This window comes from Schistocerca serialis, chromosome 2 (genome assembly GCF_023864345.2).
Source record: "Schistocerca serialis cubense isolate TAMUIC-IGC-003099 chromosome 2, iqSchSeri2.2, whole genome shotgun sequence".
Lineage (NCBI taxonomy): Eukaryota > Metazoa > Arthropoda > Insecta > Orthoptera > Acrididae > Schistocerca > Schistocerca serialis.
This window is the reverse complement of record NC_064639.1, coordinates 921761324-921779173: the sequence shown is the minus strand read 5'-3', so window position 1 is coordinate 921779173 and position 17850 is coordinate 921761324. Positions and strand designations below refer to the sequence as shown.

The 17850-nt window shown below is 38.6% G+C and overlaps 1 protein-coding gene across 6 annotated transcripts in view; it reads right to left on the bottom strand.

Moving 5' to 3' along the window:
* The window catches only part of LOC126458295 (Fanconi anemia group A protein-like), a 240518-nt gene that overhangs the window by 75519 nt on the left and 147149 nt on the right, over window positions 1-17850 (bottom strand). For all 6 annotated transcript variants that reach the window (XM_050095235.1, XM_050095240.1, XM_050095239.1 and 3 more), the window contains one exon: window positions 2261-2440. In XM_050095235.1, coding sequence (XP_049951192.1) covers window positions 2261-2440 — 180 coding nt within the window. The remainder of the gene's footprint in view (window positions 1-2260; window positions 2441-17850) is intronic.

Below are 17850 nucleotides of genomic sequence, written 5' to 3'. Positions count from 1 at the left end.
GATGAGAGACAAACAATGACACATTCTTACACACAAAACTTTCAAACACATGATCATTATTGGCTAGGGGCACTGTGGTGCCACTGGGTGAGCAGCAATCTCAGCAGGAATAGGTAGTGAGGTACAGAAGATGTATGAAACAGAGAGTTCAAGGGATAGCAGGGTAGGGGTGTGGGAAGATGCTGTAGTGCTGCCTGTATCAGGCAGTGTGCAGAGACATGGTGGGGGCAGGCTGTGGGGTGGAGGATATAAGCAAAAGGAGAGAAAGGACTATGCAGATGGGTAGTGGGGGGGGGGGGGGGGTTGTGTGTGTGTGTGGGGGGGGGGGGGGTGGAGGGTGGAGACGGAAGTCTTATGTGAAACAGATGGAGGACAGAGACTAATGAAGGAAGGTTGACACAAGGGAGGTTAAAGGAATGAAAGATATATTGCAGGGAGAGTTTCCAATTGTGCAATTCAGAAAGGCTGGTGTTAGTGGGAAGACTATAAAAGGCAAGGGTTATGAAGCAGCCACAGAGATTAAGCACATTGTCATGTATGAAATACTCCGCAACTGGGTGGACCAGCTGTCTCAAGGTCACAGTTTGGTGGACAACTTTCATGCAGGCAGACAGTTTCGTTAGTGGTCATGCCCAAATAGAATGCTGCACAGTGACTGCTGTTAAGTTGTTAAGACTATGTGGGTTACCTGACAGGTAGCTCTACCTTTGATGGGGTAGGAAATGCTAGTGACAGGACTGGAGTAGGTAGTAGTGGGAGGATGTCTGGGATACATCTTGTACCTGTGTCTTTTGCAGAGATATGATCCATGGGTGAAGGGATTGGAAGCAGGAGTATAAAAGGATAGACAAGGATACTGTGCAGGTTAATGGGCAGCGGAACACCACTGTGAGAGTCCTGGGAAGAGTATTTCTTATTTCAGGACACAGCAAGAGGTAGTCAAAACCCTGGCAGAGAACACGAGTCAGTTGCTAGTATTGGGTGGTTCTGAGTCACAAGGGTGGCTGCTACTTTGTGGATGGTCAGTGAGTACAGTAGGTTACAAGTTGTCAGAAATCTTTTTTTGGACAAGGCATGGAAGATAATTTTGCCCTGCAAAGACCTCAGTGACTCCCTTAGCATACTAGGAGAACTGCTCACCTCTACTGGTGCAATGACCATGTATAGTTACACTGTTTGTAAAGGACTACTTCATATAGGACGGGTTGCATCTGCTGATTGCAAGGTATTGTTCTTGGTTAGCTGGTTTGATATGTAAGGAGATATTGAGAGAACCATCCAAGGTCGACATTGAGGAATGTATCTTGTATGATTGACTTGGCATTTCTTGTCTCACCTCTCCTCAAGTCAGCAGTTGTAGCACTGAACCTCCATGGGATTTGAAATTTGCGGAGCCACTCTGCACCGCCTACACACTTCTTGCATAGCTAACTGTAATTACTGATGATAAATAGCTAATTATTTGACTTCAGTGTTGGTGTTTTAGGATTTCCTATCCAAAACTTCCACAATTAGCAAAGTCCTATGCAGGTGTTTTTATTACAGTGAACATTATCACCTCAGTTTTCATCGTGGAACTAGAGCAGGCAAATGTTGACTGCTTGCAGTGACTACTGATGACACACAGAATTTCCAGTCACAGCAAGGATACACTACACTAGTTTCCCTCATTGTGTCTATCAAAGACCATTTAGACACAGTCCATATTTCGTAAAACATTTTCTCTTGTATTCATCAGTGTTCAGTAGTGTCACCTTTTTTTTTATGCACAAGTTATTCAGTGAGTCTATTCATAGGCTGATGTCAACCTACGAAATTGTATCATGCAGGAAAATTCATGAACATTATACCAAAACACTGCAATAGGTGCAATATAATGAGAACCTGTATGTGAGATATGTGCACTAGATTTACAATAACTCAACATTATATTGGAATATTGCAGGCATGACTGTCTCTAAACATTTTAGTGCTACACTTGCATCTTTATTTTAAGCTACTACAGAATTCCTTTTACTGTGCTGTCATGCTTGTTTTGCAAAACACAATGCTATCATATTCATTATTTTCAATTACAGCAGCTTTCTTTGCATATTTACCACTGTATGCTAGACACTAACCATGGTACACTGTAGAGATATTTTTCTTGTATGTGTCTTTTTCCACATAACTAGGTGCAGCTGACCGAAACATTTACAAAAGTTATACCCCACAGTAAAAAATAATTATTTACTATGGACAAGGAGAAAAAGTTCCTTACCTTATGATCAGGAAGTTGTTCTTCACTCAGGCACCACTGAATTACAGAATTGCATAGTAATTTCCAAAGATTTGGAAATGATTGTAGCAGGCACACATATTGTTTGGGCCACTTCTTCATGGAATCTTCTGAACATGCCCACATACAGTTAACAAAAACTTCTAAATATAACTGTATGACCTGAAAAGATCCAGATTTATTACAAGTCACCTAAAATGAAACTGTGCATTTTGAGTCTATAAACACACACACACACACACACACACACACACACAGGAGAAGGGGTTAAGAGAAAGAAAGATACAAAGAAAATAACAAACTACACCCTAAAATTTCACCCCTACAAATTATTTTATGATAAAACTGAAGAAGGAAAGGCAGATTAAGGTCAACCACCTATCAACAATATGATCATTAGCGACACACACACACACACACACACACACACACACACACACACACAAATAAATAAATAAAAAAAGAAGAAATAAAATAAAAAAAAATCTTTGCTGGTCTTCAGAAGAAACCCTTTAATGTGCTAGACTACAAATAAGCACACGTATGCACGCAAGTGCCTGCACGTTGTAAAGGGGATAAAATAAAATTAAAAAAATCTTTGCTGGTCTTCAGAAGAAACCCTTTAATGTGCTAGACTACAAATAAGCACATGTATGCACGCAAGTGCCTGCACGTTGTAAAGGGGATACCCTCCTCTACATTACTTTTCCTCAAAAGAAGTAATCGATACCAAAAATATTTTCGAATCTTGTGTAGGTTAATACTATCTCAGCGTTTTTCTAGAAGACTTTCATATGATTTTGTACATGATGTGGTATATTTCAAGCTATAATCCATAAAAAACAAATTACTTTATTTTTGTTGTTACAATCCATATGTACTAACTCTGTGTGTACAGTTAAAATTACTTTTGTTTTAGAAACATTTGAAATTAAAAAATATCTGGCACACTTAAAATTTGTATTATTAACTGGGCAATCAGATTATATTTATTATGTTTACTTCTGGATTCATTTATAAAATAATGGAACATATTAATAGAAAGTCATTTGCCAAGAAAGTTTGTAAACTCTTTGCAATATTATTAGTACTGCAGAGTGCGTGAGTAGTGGGCATGCTTCTGATGTGATCGGACATGTTTTTATGTTTGCCAATAACAATGTAATTTTTTGTTTTGAATTGGAAATTGTGTTGCATAGAAAAATGTGAAAGAATAAAAATTATAGAAACAGACATTAATTGGTCAGGCAATATTACACCACTGTTTATGTCAATTGGCACCATGAGATCCTACAATGTCAAAAATCTCCGCTTCAAGGATCAGCCCCAAGATGTGATGCACTGGAGCTAACTATGAGAAAAGAAGGTAAGTAAAACAGTTTATTGTAAATCTTACTCCTCCCCAAGCTTAGTAAAAGAATTTTATTTTGAAGTCAGTGACAATCAACAAATGAGGGTCAGATAGATTACAAGTGGTAGTGTCGTCTGGGATCAGTTGACTGATAATGAAGTTGTGTCTGTTGCAGAAAAAGGGAGAGTGATTTGTGCCATTTGTAGTTTATACATAAATGAATTTTGGATCATGGGGGGGAAAAAAAAAAAAAAAAAAAAAAAAAAAAAAAAAAAAAAAAAAAAAAAAAAAAAACAAGGACTGCCCAACAAAGTCGTATCAATAGTGATGAGGCACTATCAACAATGACTGACCGGACAGAATGAAAGAGGACTGCAACTACATCTACATCTACATCTACATCTATACTCCGCGAGCCACCTTACGGTGTGTGGCGGAGGGTACTTATTGTATCACTATCTGATCCCCCCTTCCCTGTTCCATTCACGAATTGTGCGTGGAAAGAACGACTGCTTGTAAGTCTCCGTATTTGCTCTAATTTCTCGGATCTTTTCGTTGTGATCATTACGCGAGATATATGTGGGCGGTAGTAATATGTTGCCCATCTCTTCCCGGAATGTGCTCTCTCGTAATTTCGATAATAAACCTCTCCGTATTGCGTAACGCCTTTCTTGAAGTGTCCGCCACTGGAGCTTGTTCAGCATCTCCGTAACGCTCTCGCGCTGACTAAATGTCCCCATGACGAATCGCGCTGCTTTTCGCTGGATCATGTCTATCTCTTCTATTAATCCAACCTGGTAAGGGTCCCATACTGATGAGCAATACTCAAGAATCGGACGAACAAGCGTTTTGTAAGCTACTTCTTTCGTCGATGAGTCACATTTTCTTAGAATTCTTCCTATGAATCTCAACCTGGCGCCTGCTTTTCCCACTATTTGTTTTATGTGATCATTCCACTTCAGATCGCTCCGGATAGTAACTCCTAAGTATTTTACGGTCGTTACCGCTTCCAATGATTTACCACCTATGGCATAATCGTACTGGAATGGATTTCTGCCCCTATGTATGCGCATTATATTACATTTATCTACGTTTAGGGAAAGCTGCCAGCTGTCGCACCGTGCATTAATCCTCTGCAGGTCCTCCTGGAGTACGTACGAGTCTTCTGATGTTGCTACTTTCTTGTAGACAACCGTGTCATCTGCAAATAGCCTCACGGAGCTACCGATGTTGTCAACTAAGTCATTTATGTATATTGTAAACAATAAAGGTCCTATCACGCTTCCCTGCGGTACTCCCGAAATTACCTCTACATCTGCAGATTTTGAACCGTTAAGAATGACATGTTGTGTTCTTTCTTCTAGGAAATCCTGAATCCAATCACAAACCTGGTCCGATATTCCGTAAGCTCGTATTTTTTTCACTAAACGTAAGTGTGGAACCGTATCAAATGCCTTCCTGAAGTCCAGGAATACGGCATCAATCTGCTCGCCAGTGTCTACGGCACTGTGAATTTCTTGGGCAAATAGGGCGAGCTGAGTTTCACATGATCTCTGTTTGCGGAATCCATGTTGGTTATGATGAAGGAGATTTGTATTATCTAAGAACGTCATAATACGAGAACACAAAACATGTTCCATTATTCTACAACAGATTGACGTAAGCGAAATAGGCCTATAATTATTCGCATCTGATTTATGACCCTTCTTGAAAATGGGAACGACCTGCGCTTTCTTCCAGTCGCTAGGTACTTTACGTTCTTCCAGCGATCTACGATAAATTGCTGATAGAAAGGGGGCAAGTTCTTTAGCATAATCACTGTAGAATCTTAAGGGTATCTCGTCTGGTCCGGATGCTTTTCCGCTACTAAGTGATAGCAGTTGTTTTTCAATTCCGATATCGTTTATTTCAATATTTTCCATTTTGGCGTCCGTGCGACGGCTGAAGTCAGGGACCGTGTTACGATTTTCCGCAGTGAAACAGTTTCGGAACACTGAATTCAGTATTTCTGCCTTTCTTCGGTCGTCCTCTGTTTCGGTTCCATCGTGGTCAACAAGTGACTGAATAGGGGATTTAGATCCGCTTACCGATTTTACATATGACCAAAACTTTTTAGGGTTCTTGTTTAGATTGTTTGCCAATGTTTTATGTTCGAATTCGTTGAATGCTTCTCTCATTGCTCTCTTTACGCTCTTTTTCGCTTCGTTCGACAAGGGACATAAAAAAAAAAGAAGATAAGTACACACTATTTGTGAAATTAATTTGTTTGTGGATTCGTGTGCTCGTTAACAAGAAGAATAGAGGTGAGGGCAGGTGTGATGTAGGAGTGAAAGCTGTGGAACCCAGTCAGGATATGTTTGAGTCGAGTGAAAGTAGAATCTTAAGGGTATCTCGTCTGGTCCGGATGCTTTTCCGCTACTAAGTGATAGCAGTTGTTTTTCAATTCCGATATCGTTTATTTCAATATTTTCCATTTTGGCGTCCGTGCGACGGCTGAAGTCAGGGACCGTGTTACGATTTTCCGCAGTGAAACAGTTTCGGAACACTGAATTCTGTATTTCTGCCTTTCTTCGGTCGTCCTCTGTTTCGGTTCCATCGTGGTCAACGAGTGACTGAATAGGGGATTTAGATCCGCTTACCGATTTTACATATGACCAAAACTTTTTAGGGTTCTTGTTTAGATTGTTTGCCAATGTTTTATGTTCGAATTCGTTGAATGCTTCTCTCATTGCTCTCTTTACGCTCTTTTTCGCTTCGTACGACAAGGGACATAAAAAAAAAAGAAGATAAGTACACACTATTTGTGAAATTAATTTGTTTGTGGATTCGTGTGCTCGTTAACAAGAAGAATAGAGGTGAGGGCAGGTGTGATGTAGGAGTGAAAGCTGTGGAACCCAGTCAGGATATGTTTGAGTCGAGTGAAAGTGTAGTCAGCAAAGAAACAGTACAAACTGATATTTTGCAGTTAATTTTGGCAAAACTACAAGAAGTGAAGACAGATAACAATAGCAAATTGGGTAGGGTGCAAGATCAAATGGACCAACTTCTTAATCAGGTTTCAGAGCTAAAAAATGGGTTGTCAGAGGGGTTAGAAAGTGGGGATGAAAAAGTTGATGTCTCAGAAAATAAATTTATTGTTTTGGAAATTGAGTTAATTGCCAAATCTGTAAGACAGCCGAAGAATGTTAATGACATCAGAGTTGAATAGAAGGCCGTAACGGAAAAAAATGGAACAAAACTTTAGCAGTTTAGATCAAAAAATTTTACATGTTGAAAACAACATGCAAACTAATGTAGAAATTCTGCATTAAAACAAAACAATGGTATTGCATGGTCCAACACTCCAATCAAAAGTTTTCCTTCAGACAATTTACATCCGGGTAAATTTAACATATCAAAGTTTCGAAAAAAAAATTTTAAATAAATTTTGGTTGGAAGCTGAACAGGGGAGAATTAAAAGTGAATTTCTGAATAGTCCTAATTATAGGAATAGAGATGGTACTCTGAAAGAGTTTTGTAAGAACCAACTTAAGAGATTAACACACCTTGACAAACCATCTGACAAAACGACATTGATTGATGCGCTTAAAAGGAGATTACCAGTAAGGCTGCAGTGGGATTTAGTACACAGACCTGACGATTGTCTTGAACAATTTTTACGATATGTTGACAAGCTGGGTAGGGCAGTGGAAAGAAGTATGTACCATAACAAATGGAATGATAGAGATCACAATGGTAATAACTACAGAAACAGAGGTAATGGTAACTACTACCATGATCAAAATGTTAACGGAGAGAGAAATTCTGAACATTAGCAGAACAGGAATAATGGGGATAACCTTGGGCAGTTTAATAGAAGAAACAGTCCTCAATGAAGGTCCACAGTTTTGGGGTGAGGAAACACAACAAGAACAGGAACCCCAATTTACACTTGCAATTAGACAATAATAGCAGTGTTAATAATATGACACAGGTATCTGAAGTTAAACAGAAGGAATATCAGATTTCACATTTATGTTTTGATCAAAAGTTTTGGGATACTATGTCTAATCACAAACCAGAATGTGAGAATAGTGAAAATTTTGATGTAGTATGTACTAATGATTTCTTTCCTTGGTCATAAAACAGTGTTATTGATGTATGGAAATCAGGTGATGACTGTATTGGATCTGAACTAGGGGGTATTTTTGATGTAGATGTGAATGAGAGCTGTGAAATAACTGTGGTTGGCAAGCCTGAGACTGGTAGCTTATTGCAAATGAATGTAGGTGAGGTAAGTGGCTTTGATGGAGATGAGACATTTGTTGTTGATGATTTTTTTGATGAAGTAATTTTGGAAGAATGTGATTATGATGATGACGATGATTATGATTATCAGGTATTTGTGGAGTTTAAGGACAATGAAGTTTCACAGCTATTTGTGAATGATGTTGACAATACATATAAGGTAAGTGATGTATGTGATGATGTAAGTTAATCATAGTATACCAGTCCAGTCTTTCATTAATGTCATGCAGAGTAACGGTCCAACAGTAAAGGTGAACTATCTGTAAGCCCAGAGAATAAATTTGGAAACTTTTTGAAGTTGGTGTGGACCAGATTGATGATAACATAGATAAATGTGCATTCTGGAATAAGTTATCTGTGGTTTGTCAAATTTTGTATCCAAATTGGTGGAATAATCTAAGCAGGAAGTGTAATTTTGACAACAGTATATTTTGTGTTCCTTCTGTAATAAGTGATGTTAGTTGTGCTATGGAATCCATTCATTGTGTTTAATCTTCACCTGACAACATGAGTAACCGAAGTACTGCTATGATATCAGTAAAGTTGATAAAACTCTGTAAAGACAGTGTGGATGTATCATTTGATGAAATTGAAAGTGATCTTTTACATGAAGTGTCTAATAACAGAGATGATGGTTCAGATTTTGGTTGTCCTTACATTAAGGTTAATGATGATCAGTGGGAAGGGAACTGTTTGATTGATACAGGTAGTCTGATTTGTGGGAAATCTGACCAATTTAGAGACAAGATCCAGTAGAGTAAGAATTTTGTGGAAATGCCCATTGTACGTGTAAAGCTAAGTGGAGCTACTGGTAAGCAAAACACGTATTAAAATGTCAAGTACTGTTAACATTTTGTATACAAGACAAAACCTCTGAATGTGGATGCTTAGTGATCCCTAGTCTGGAAGAAAATATTCACGATGTATGCAGATTCATAAGACTACATTATTGTGTTTTGTTTGTCATGAATTTAATGTGTAAGATGATGTGATTACTAGAGTTCCGTCGTATCTATAGACCGAGTTTAAATCTATTTGCAGATTTATATGACTATATAATTGTGTTTTGTTCGTCATAAATTTAGTATGTAAGATGATGTGCTTTCTGAAGTTCTTTCTCATCTATTGACTGTGTTAAAATCTATGATACACTATATAATTATGTTTTGTAATAGATTTGTGCTTTACAATTTGATACATATATGCCGTGAGACTAAATGAGTAGATCCTTTTACAATTTTGAAATGGGACAATGTTCATAATTTGTACTGTCAAAATTACATCTTAGTATATCTGTGTGTATCACCTTGTTAGTTCATTTTTTTCATTGCATTTAACTCTGTTTAATAAAGTTTCATATGTGAACACTTTTTAATCTCATCTGACAAGTGTCCTACATAATTGCTTATGTGATATAAATAGGGAGAGCATATGCCACGTGATGTGAAGAAGGTATTGAACAGCACATTTAGTACACAAAACAATGTTTTAGGATTTGATGCGAATGCTAGACAGGAAGTTACCTATTCGTTGGAGTGTGTGATGAGAACTCTAGGGAGGAAATTGAAAGATGTGGGCAGATCCTCTCCCCACACTGCTGTATGGCTGTACCCTGCTGGACCAGTCGTCTTACAAGAGACCATAGGTGCTGGGTAATGTACTCAACTACATCAGTGTTGTAACTGAGATTTGCAAATTGTTAGTCAAGACTGCCAAAGACAGTGTTATTCCACATAAATGTATGTTTTTTTCAAGAAGGGGGATTGACTTCCCAATACAATATGTAGCTTGAAATAAGTATGTAAATGAATCTTCTACATCTCCACATATGTAGGTTAATTTGTATGGACAATCAGCAAATAGAGTGGAAGACATTTACTAGTACAGACAATATAACAAGATGTATACGTGTCTGCTTTCATACACTGATTTTGGTTCTCAAGCTACTCGATTATGTCATCATTCAAAGCTAACTATAACTCTGTTTACCTATATTTATTATGAGTATTGCAATTTGGAACTTGAATTGTGGGCAGACTCATGCTTAACTCTGTTGTGGGTACCCCAGTCCATCCCGACTCTCTCTCTCTCTGTGTGTGTGTGTGTGTGTGTGTGTGTGTGTGTGTGTGAGTCCATCCTCAAGAAAAGTGAACAACTATTGATTGAGGCTAGATGCTTCTTATATTTATTCTTTACATATGATTGAACTTATTGATATGATTATGAACTTTATTCATTTTCTTGTGTCGAAACATTTTTTGCTGGTTTCTACCTGGCATACCAAGTTTGGATTCATGGGTAAGCTTAGGCCCTAATATTTTTTTCATTATTTTGTTCTTTCATAGTCAACATATCCTTAAATACTCTGGTTTATGTGGCTGATTGATTCTGTGCTATATTCCTACTCATGATTAGTATATTCTTGTGGTCTGTACCCATCATTGCAAGTTTTTAGAGTCAGCTCACTCGTCGTACTCTTAGGCTCTGAATTTTCTCTGTTTTCTTTTGAAGATTTTGAAGGTGTGATTTTATGGATGTAAACTTACAATTTGTAATTCTAGTAATTTACATTGACTTTGAATTTATTTCTATAATTTAGTGTTGCAACGTTGTAGTTTTGACTTTGCATTATTTGTGTTGTGACAGTATGTTCTACAGATCTGAAAATCTGAATGCCATATCCTGATATATGTATAGGTTATGATTTGTATAGTAGATATTTTCTTAAGTTTTCTGACATATGTTATGTATCAGATACTTCTATAGATCTGTATACTATCTCTTGGCATTATTTTGTACACCATTTGGAAAACCTTTTAGTTTGTCAAAAACATTGTAAACACATTGCTTCCAAATTTTGTGACAGGGATATTGTAAAGGGACACCCTCCTCTATCATTACTTTTCCTCAACATAACTAATCAATACCAAAAATATTTTTGAATCTTGTATAGGTTAATATTATCCCAACTGTTTTTCCAAAAGAATTTCATATAATTTTGTACAAGATGCAAAGTGTGCTGCATTCTATGTGGGCATGACAACCAACAAGCTGTTTGTCTGCATGAATGGCCACCGACAAACTGTGGCCAAGAAACAAGCGGACCATCCGGTGGCTGAGCAAGCTGCCAAATGTAACATCCTTCATTTCAATGACTGCTTCACGGCTTGTGCCATATGGACCCTTCCCAGCAACACCAGCTTTTCTGAATTGCGCAGGTGTGAATTTTCCCTCCAGTTTATCCTACGTTCCCACAACCCTCGTGACCTCAACTTTCGTTAGTCTTTGTCCTCACCCATCCAGCCTCCCATTCCAGCACTATACAGCCCTCATTCCACCATCAAACCCAATCTTTTTACTTCTCTCCTTTTCTGCTACCCATCTCCCCTTCCCCCCTCTCTAAACACCTAACTGCACATAGCTGCCCTACCCTCTCCACCTCGTCCCAGCACACTCCCTACCAGCACTGCACTGTCTGCCAACCCTACTCTACTGTCCCTCCCCTTCCCCACCCCAGTCTCTTCCATACCCGTACCCAGTCACATCAGTCACCACTCCCATCACGCACTGGTGCAGCTGGTTGCAGTGTGGCTACAGTTGCCTTAGACTGCAGTGATGTGTGTGTGAGCTGCATTTGCGTGTGCCTGTGTGTGTGTGTGGGGGGGGGGGGGGGGGGTGGTATCTGTGACTTAGCATCTCCACTGTATGGTGAGTAGCAACTTTCCTTTCTATAATATTTGTACACGATGTGATACATTTCAAGTATAATCCATAAAAAGAAATTATTTTATTTTTGTTGTTACAATATATATGTACTAACTCTGTATGTACAGTTAAAATTACTTTTCTTTAAGAAACATTTGAAATTACAAAATACTGGCACACTTAAAATTCCTATTATTAGTTGCACAATCAGATGATATTTATTATGTTTACTTCTGGATTCATTAATAAAATAATGGTAGAGATTAATCAAAAGTCATTTGTCAAGAAAGTTTGTAGGCTCTTTGGAATATTGTTAGTACTGCAGAATGAGTGAGAAGTGGGCATGCCCCTGATATGATTGGACATGTTTTATGTTTCGCAATAACAATGAAATATTCGGTTTTGAAGTGGAAATTGTAATGACAGTGTGATATAGAAAAATGTGAAAGAATAAAAATTACAGAAAAAGAAATTAACTGGTCAGGCAATATTACACCATTATTTACATCAGTTGGAACCATGAGAACCTACAGTGTCAAAAATTTCAGCTTCAAGAATCAGCCCCTGGACGTGAAGAACTGGATCCAACAATGAGAAGCTTACTAAAAAAGTTTTATTTTGAAGTCAGTGACAATCAACAAATGAGGGAGGGGTAGATTACAACATGCACATGCAAATGTGCACGTGTGGCCCCCCCTCCCCCCCACACACACACCTATGCAGCAACAGTTTTGCCAGCTGGACACACAATATCAGTGATGCAGTTCGGCTAGGTGGAATGAAGTGAGAGGTTTGTTAGGTTGGGAGGGTACAGGAGAAAGAAGTGGGAAGTATGATGAGGAGTTGGGAACTGGTGGCTAGTTGCTTGGAATGGGGCAACATGTGCACAGGATAGGAATGCAGGAGGAGGGGGGAGGGGGGGGGGGCAGCAGGTTCATGGGCTATGGGCTAGGCATACAATACATGGGCACCAGAGCTGAAAACATCATGCAGTGCATGGTGAAGGTGAAGTGGAGAATTAGATTGGGAGTGGGTGACAGATCAGAAAGAGGGGTTAGAGTAAATTGAGGCCAGGACTACAGGAGCAAAGGATATACTGCAAGTATACCTTCCATCTATGCACGTCAAAAAAGCTGTTGCTAGAGGGAAGGATCTAAGTGGCACGAATTGTGAACCAGACATTGAACTCAAGCAGTGTGTTGTGCCACTGAATGGTCAACTTTGCTCTTGGCCAAAATTTGATGGTAGCCATTCATTCTGGAGGACATCTGATTGGTGGTCATGGCCACAAAAAATGCTGTGCAGAAATTGCACCAGAGGTGGTACATGACATGGCTGTTTTCGCAAGTGACGCTGCCTCTAAAGGGATAAGATAAGTCTATGACAGGACTGGGGTACCATGTGCGGGGTGGGTGAATAGCACCTGAGCATTCCACAGGGATGTGACACCTGCAGTAACAGGGTGTGGGGGTGTCATAGATATGATGTCCCTCATTTCTGGGTACAGTGATAGAGGTTCAAAGCCTTGGTGGAGGACATGGTTGAGCTGCTCCAGTCCTGGGTGGTGAGAGCGCACTCCTTTGCAGCTGATGCACAGGGGTAGGGGGGTTGGGAAATATTACGGGTGTGCGAGGATATGAGGATAGTGGGAAGCTCGCAAAGTCTTCATTATTTTTTGTGTGCCTGCCGACGACTCAATGCGTCTGCAGTTCATTGCATTGTCTCCTTCCCTCTTAAAGTATTTACATTCTGTCAGAACTTTCCTTATTATACATCTGATCATTAGAGACATAGCAAAAGCTTAGTTTAGACATGGATAATATTTTGTGGAACCTGTGGAGAAAGGTCTCTAGGACATGGAAACACAATATATATCTACATTTTAGTAGTTTATTAAATCTCCACTTCTTCCATGAGTTGTCTGTGAGTGCATTTATTTTCTTAATTATATAAATTATTACTTCATCAAAGCTTACTTATACTGGCCGAAGCAATGAATTTATTTTCCTACTCACTCATGGTAGTAATCTGTAAATTCAGAAAAGTGTTTTCGATGGTGTTGAGCCACAGACATGCAATATTTTTTACGAGAGTAAACTGCCATTTGATAGTGCTTTAACAGATATGACATAATAATATTCTCAACTTTTAGCATTTTACTTGAGAATAGCATAAAAGTTGAAATGTTGACAGTACAGAAGATACATATATAGTACACAGTCAGATGTTAATTCAGAGTTCTATTAGTCTCATTCTCCCTTTGTCTCTCTCTCTCTCTCTCTCTCTCTCTCTCTCACACACACACACACACACACACACACACACACACACACACCTGTAAACTGTGTGTGCTATTAATTCAAGACCAGCACCATTTGAGCACAGAGCACAGTATGGAATATTAATTCACTTTAGTGCAGTGTGACAAAGAGAATGGTGTCTGTCCATTTAAAGCATCTTGTTCCAGAAAATATCAAGAGTTTAATGGTTTACCAGCTGTAGTATTCACTTTATTTGTGCTTATCTCTCATTGCCTCATCTTCCAAGTGTGAGATCATCAGTTCTCTTGAACAGATGATCTTAGCTTGTGCCAGTTCCCAATCCATTTTCTGTTTATACTTCCTGTATAACAACTTTCCTTTATTTCAATTACTTCTCTTTCTCCATTTCCTCTCGTTCTGTCTACTACTTCCATATCCTTCATTTTACTTGGTATTTCTTTGACCTTTATTTCTTTCTTTGTGGTTCTATGTTTCCTAGCAACTGTTCTCTCTCTCTCTCTCTCTCTCTCTCTCTCTCTCTCTCTGGTCATAAGTAAAATTTACAAAAGCATGGCCAGCATATGTGCTCAAATCATACCGCCGTCCTGCCATCTTAATAGGAGACTAACAGCTACCACACGCAATGGTGATACAGAACAACTGATGCAAATAGTGAAGCCTTAGGAAACTGGGCAGAAGAAAACAAAATACACCTCATTTTCAATGCTAAAGATCGTGGTTTCTTCAGATCAGCAGCTTGGAAATTAGAGTATGACCCACACCTATGCTTTGTCACAGCTGATGAAAATCAGCTGGGTAACACAAGCCAAATGTTTTGCCAGATTTCTATCATATTCAAAACCATCCAGTCCTAGTAGAAATCAGCACAAGTATTCCATTGATAACCTCAACTCCTCAACCCAGATGGAACCTACAAAAAGTGGTTTGGAAAGCTTACTCTGAAGACCTCGATAAATGCCTGGGATGGATCCCTCCATCTGCTGATAGCTATAAAAGATTTGTGGGAGCAGTCATCAGTACAGCAAAAAAGCACATAGCTAGAGGATACTGCAAAGAATACATTCCAGGTTGAGATGACAAATGTGAGGAACTGTATAATGACTACCAAAGCAGCGGTGACAGAGAAATAGCAGATGAACACATACGCAGCCTTGATACAGCACGACGACAGAAGTGAATGGAAACTACTTAGGCTATGGACTTTAAAGTATCCAGCAGAACAGCATGGTCTCTGCTTCGAAAACTAGGAGGAGCGAGCCATATCACTCGAGAAGATAACCCCACAACACCTAACAAATTGATTTAGACATCTAAAGAGGTAAACCACTGAGAGATGACAATATGCATTAAACATGAACTTAGAAAGCTAAAAGCAAGAGCCAGTGTTGATACTAAATATTCATGCGACATCACTCCCGAAGAGACCTTGGCAGTGATAAAGGACACAAAACCAGATAAAGCCCCGGCTCAGGTGACATCCTCCCAGAGTTTCTTATCAAGTCTGGCAAATACATGAAAGTATGGTTAGCCAAGTTCTTTATATCACTACTGCAGACAGAAAACATAACCCGAGAATTTAAACGCGCCAAGATATTCGCCCTCCTAAACCCAGCTAAACCAGGAAATCTTCCACAAAACTAACGGCCCATAGCACTGCTTAGCATGGTGTGCAAACTTCTGGAACAAGAACTACTTAACAGGAGTGGTCAGACAATACTCACGGCCATCTCAGTAGATCCCAACCGAAGCTGTGCACACCAAGTCCTGGCCCTTACAACACATACTGATCGGGATTCCAAAAGAAATTAAAAAATCTGTGGCCTTCACTGACCTGTCAGCAGCTTATGATACTGTCTGGAGACAAGGCCTACTCTATAAACTGATGAAAATAATTCCCTGTCAAAAAGTGGCAAAGTTTATTGGTAACATGATTGGCAACAGGGGATTCCAGGTCATTATGGGAAACGTCAGTAGACAGAAATTCCTTCAAAATGGCTTACCTAAAGGCTCGGTATTAGCCTCACTGCTTTACAGCCTATACATTGCTGACATGCCAGAAACAGCTTGTACGAAATTTGGCTACACTGATGACTGAGCCATTGCAGCAAGGCACACCGATTTTGATACAATAGAAGAAACCCTGACATCCAATCTGTCTGCCCTGGCAGCATACTTTCTTAAATGGAGGCTTAGGCCTAATGTCACAAAGACAGAAGTAACTTGTAGTAGTAGTAGTAGTAGTAGTAGTAGTAGTAGTAGCAGCTTTAGTCATCCATAGATCTCTTTTTATAAGGATATAGGACATGTCAAAGCATTTACAAGTTTAGACCAATTTAAAATAAGCTAATTTGTATACACATACATTTACAGACTTCTAGTTAGAGACAATCATTAGATTTACTCCTGGTATACAATACTTTTTTTACAAATAATTTATTATATAATGTAATACCACACTGTTCACCCATATCTCACTATCAGTCACTGCACACACTATACACACATTGTTTCATAACACTACACACACACACACACACACACACACACACACACCGGTGATCTCTGGGCCATGTTCCATACCACATATCCTCAACAACTGAGTCAGCATCCCTCTATAATGAGTGAGAAGTCGAGCTCAGAAAGAGGAAGAGGTTTTAGTGTTGTGCTATTCATAGCTTGGGGGTAAGTATTTACAGAAAAGGAAAAAAGAAGGGAAAAAATATAGTGTGAAGGTGTTATGTGGAATGTTGGATGTTTTATAATCATTATTATTATTATTATTATTATTATTTATTTGTATAACATATTTTTAACCAAACCCCTACTAAGTAATCCTTAAATGTATAAAATGTATTGCATAACAGGTACCTTTTAGCTGCCTTTTTAAATAAGTGTATTTTTGCAATTTCTTTAATCTCTTTTGGTAATTTATTGCACAGTTTTATTCCTTGGTAGAAAATGCTGTTTTGACTTTCATGTTTATATTTTCTTGGTAAATGTAAGTTGAGTCTAGCGTTTGTTCCATGGTCATGGACAGAGCTGCTTGTGCAGTATTTACCAATGTTATTTTTGATTTATAGCTGACTGGTAAATGTATTCACATGGTGCAGTTAAAACGCCCAGTGTTTTGAACAGATCTGTACAATGAGCTCGACTACTACTTTTGGTTATTATTCTTATGGCTCTTTTCTGGAGTTTTAATATTGTGTTCATATTTTGTGCACTTGTTCCCCAAAACTGAATGCCATAGCTAAGAATTGAGTGTATATATGAATAGCATGTAACTGAAAGACACTGCATGTTACACACTGATAGGATTCAAAGGGCATAACATGCTGATGACATTCTGTTTGCAAGTACCTTTGTGTGTTCACACCACTTCAACTGAGAATCAATATTCATTCCTAGAAATTTTGCATTTGTTACACAGTCTATAGAGGTGCCATCTATATTTAATTTAACATGGTCATTTTCCCTTTTCAATCTGAAATTCATGGCATTAGTTTTCTTTATGTTCAATGTCACTTTATTGCTTATTGATCAATCATAAACTTCCTTGAGAGTTTCATTCTCTTTCTCTGCGAGGAGTTCTCTTGTTTTCTCAGTGACTATAATATTGCTGTCATCAACAAACAGAATTTTGTCACCAAGTGTAACACTACTGGGAAAGTCATTGATGTATATCAGGAATAGTATTGGTCCTGACATGCTACCTTGTGGAACCCCTATATTAATGTATTTTGGTTGTGATAAGTGTTTTACTAAATGTTTAGACCAATTTGAAGTATGTGTTATCTCTACTCTTTGTACCCTATCTGCTAGGTATGATCAAAACCAGTCATTAGCTGCCCCCCTTATTCCTAATGCTTCTAATTTATTTAATAGAACCTTGTGGGCGACTGTATCAAAGGCCTTTGAAAGATCCAAAAATAAATATGCCCGTGACA